This window comes from Fragaria vesca, linkage group LG2 (assembly GCF_000184155.1).
Source record: "Fragaria vesca subsp. vesca linkage group LG2, FraVesHawaii_1.0, whole genome shotgun sequence".
NCBI lineage: Eukaryota > Viridiplantae > Streptophyta > Magnoliopsida > Rosales > Rosaceae > Fragaria > Fragaria vesca.
The window spans coordinates 2,171,763-2,175,645 of NC_020492.1; the positions used below are offsets into that span (position 1 = coordinate 2,171,763).

At 37.1% G+C, this 3,883-nt stretch overlaps 1 protein-coding gene across 1 annotated transcript; it reads right to left on the minus strand.

Moving 5' to 3' along the window:
* Window positions 1–1,310: 1,310 nt before the first annotated feature.
* LOC101312228 lies at window positions 1,311–1,844 on the minus strand. The gene has a single exon (XM_004292017.1). It carries the CDS (start codon window positions 1,842–1,844, stop codon window positions 1,311–1,313), a length of 534 nt encoding a protein of 177 aa, XP_004292065.1.
* Window positions 1,845–3,883: the final 2,039 nt, after the last annotated feature.

Below are 3,883 nucleotides of genomic sequence, written 5' to 3' on the forward strand. Positions count from 1 at the left end.
AAAAAATTAGGAAATTGGATGCCAAAAGAAGATGAAGCTCTCACTATTGCTTATGTCCAAGTCTCGGAAGATATGGAGAAGGGTATCAACCAATCAAAAGAAGGGCTTTGGGGACAAGTTCAACAAACATACTTGAATTACTATGAAGGCACCACACTTCCGAAGGCAAGATCAGAAGATAGTTGTAATTCTCGATGGAAAAAGCATATTTATCCAAACATGAACAAATGGCATACTTGTCTCAAGCGTTCCGAAAGAAGGGATGAAAGTGGAGCAAATCTCCAAGACATAGTGAGTTTTTATTTTTATTAATTATTTTTTTACTTATTACTAATAACAATTGTAGAATACTCTTTTTATTAGTGTTTGTTATGTAATATAATTGTGTGACAATTTTTATCGTTGGTTGGATTTGATAACAACGACTAGCTGAGAGTTTCTTTAGGGATAAGTCCGGAGAAGCACCATTTAAATTTGGTAAATGTTATGATCTTTGCAAAGATTGGGTGATGTTTCAAGATCCACCCCAAGAAGAATTCAGAGCAATACCGGTGCAACACAATATCTCAATTTCCTTGGAGGACGATGAGGATCTCATTGAGAATTCTCCTACTGCATCTCAAACGCCAATTCCTAGGCCTAAGGGAAGAAATGCCGCAAGAAAAGCAAGGCAAAAGGGCAAAGAGGAGGAAGTCAAAGCTATTGGAGAAGAAATGGTAGCCGGAATGCGAGAAATGGCGGCACAAATGAAAGTGGCGAAAGAGGAAAGGAAGAGAAGAGACAAGAAAAGGGAGGATCGAAGAGAGGTTGCTAGGTTAGAGAATATCTTAATGATGCAAACTCTTGATTTCACTCCAAGGAGTAAAAAGTATTTTGATGGCAAGAAAAGGGAGGCACTTCACAAACTACAAGGACGAGAGTTGTTTCCGGATGAAGATGTTTATCGTCCACAAATGACATCCGATGAAGATGAAGCTTAGTTTAATTGTTAGAGTGAATAAACTTTTATAATTGTAGGTTATTATTATGTGTAGTTAAGGTAGGTTTTAAATTCCATCAGCAAGATAATAACCAAAATTATGATGTTTACCATTGATTTCACAATCCAAGTGTGGTGATTCGCCAGCGGTGAGAGCATCAAATAATGGTGAACGTCCTAGAACAGTGATGTCATTTTGCGCTCCTGGAATCCCACAAAACGCATGCCAGATCCATGTGTCAAAGTCTGCCACAGCTTCCAGTTTAATGGTCGGTTTTTTTGCTTTGCCACTGAAGCTTCCTTGCCACCCTGTAGGACAATTTTCCCACCGTCAATGCATGCAGTCTAATGACCTGTTCATCCCTGGAAATCCTCGTCTCTCAGCTCGTTGTAGGAGCCTATCCAAATCATTTGCATTTGGTGCTCGGAGGTAACGCCCCTGGTAGATTGTGACAATGATACGACAAAATTGTCCCAGGTTCTCGATCGCAGTCGACTCGGGCATCCTAAAGGTTTCATCCAAGGAATCTGCCGAGCATGCATTGACAAGCATACGTAGTGCACATGTTAACTTTTGATGGGGCGAGAAGCTGGGTCGGCCGGAGTTATCATATGACTGCCTAAAGTAGGGATTGGCTGTCTGAACATTGTTTAACATGCGGAGAAAAACTTCGCGCCGCATCTTATAGCGTCGTCTGAACTCCACCTCTTTGTACACTGGATTTTCCACGAAGTAGTCGTTCAACAACCTTTGATTAGCTAGCTCACGTTGTCGGTTTTTGTAAGCGCGACCTGTAACAGAGCCACCCCATTGTGGTTGCTGTTGAAGTTGCTCATACGCCCACCAATTTCCTGCATCTGCCATCATTTGATTTGCAATTCTGAGGTTGGAATCAACTTCTTCCTCCTCATCCTCCTCTTCTTCTTGCATCTCCTCCTCTTCTCTTGTAGTCATCTCCTCCCACTTAGCACGCCAATTGAAATTCATTGCAGATGTTTACTAAAATCTCTATGAAAGAAAGTGATTGAAGAGGAAGAGATGTGAAGAATGGAAGCCAAACTACACCTTTTATTGAGTTTGGAGCTGCAGATAAGATCTGCCATATGGACACAAAATCTGTTCAAAAATCTTGAGAATGAATTATAACTCAACACGTGGCATGCAAAATCGTATCTGATAAATTCGAGAAGATAACATAGATATAAGAGGATATAAAATCTAATCCAAAATTTGAATAATTGCCTATAAACCGACACGTGACATTATAAATCTTAAATGAAAAAAAAAAGGTAAGATTTTGTTAGAAAATTAAGATATAATTGTAAAATGCTATATGTTTAAAAAATATAAAAAATTTATTAAAATAACATAATATTTAAATTTATAGCCTTTTACGGTTGGAGATTGTCAAAATTATAACCCTCACTGTTCATATAAATAGTGATTTTTAGGGTCAAAATTTAGCCCGGGGCTATTTTAGCCCTTTTCCATCGGAGATGGCCTAACCTTTTTAGCTTCGCCGTATTCTTCTGTTTTGTCTCTCTCTTCTTTCTGGGAAGGGATAGGCGGAAAAAAAACGAAACGCAGGATGAAAAATCGAATCCCAAATCCAAATCCTTACTCCTCCGAATATTGTAGTCTGGAGAAGCAAGTCCGAAAGTCTTGTTGTTATTGCAATTGGAGGAGTTGGGAGAGATCAATCTTCAATCTTTGGCCGAACGCAAGATCAAGATCTCGTCAATTTCCATATTTCATGCTGTCTTTTATGGTATGAATGATGGTGTGAAAAAGAAGATATGCCTGTTTGCTTAGAGTATATTTCATTAGTTTCTAAGTTATATAGATCCAGGGAGGAATCGGCACCCTTTGAATGATATAGATCTATCTTGTGTTATTGTTTGTTGATACATGATTAATACATCTTTGATACGAACTCATGTCTTAATCCTTTGTTGATCTCTTTTGTACAAATTTACGTCCTTTGTGCTCATGTCAATTTTTTCGAACTAAACTATTCAAATTTGAACAATCTCAGATTTCTATTCGATTTTTGAAGTTCATTTGTAAAAGTGTTATCGACCATGCCATTATTTTAACTATCTTGATCTCATTTGTGTTCATGGTTGTTGATATATGATTAATATATCTTCTATTCAAACTCTGGTCTTATCATTATAACGATCTCGGTCTATTTTGTGCTTCTGTTTATTTGTGCAAACTCATGTCTACATCCTTTGTAGATCATTTGTACAAATCAACGTCTGAATCCTTGGAACATCTTTTTGAGTCTTTTGTGCCCATATTTGTTGAGATATTATTGATTGATCTTTTTTTCGAATTCCATGTCTAAATCATTTGTGGATCTTCGAGTTAGACAATGCTTCGTACGTTTTGTAGTTCTGTTACGTTTTTTTGATCACTTTTATGGCTATAGAATGATGTGAAAAAGAAGCAGAGCTCCGCTATCAGATGTAATACTCCAATCTATTTGTATTTATCTAACAATAGCGCATGCCTTTTGTGGGTCAGTATGGTTATGAATGTTGTGAAAAAGCAGACACATTTTTTGTTAGTTGAGACTTGAGACTTGAGACTATATTTCATTCGTTTCTAAGTTATTTAGATTCGGGGAGAAATCAATATCATTTTGATGATTTTATTCCATTTTGTTCCATGTTTCTTTTGTTCAAACACATCCCTAAATCCTTTGTACAAGATTTAGTCTTTTGTGTTCATGTTTGTTGAGGTATCATTAGTTGATCTATCGTACAATGTCATGGCTAGATCTGAATTTATGGTAGGCAAAGAACACTCTGGGATTCTACTTAACAGTTCCACATCAATTTATCTTTCCACATCAACTTAACACTAGATAGAGGCTAAGAGCATATACACAATATGTA

What these genes read in the sequence shown, in the direction of transcription:
- LOC101312228 (XM_004292017.1), bottom strand. Translation starts at nt 1,844, where the DNA reads ATGGCAGATGCAGGAAATTGGTGGGCGTATGAGCAACTTCAACAGCAA.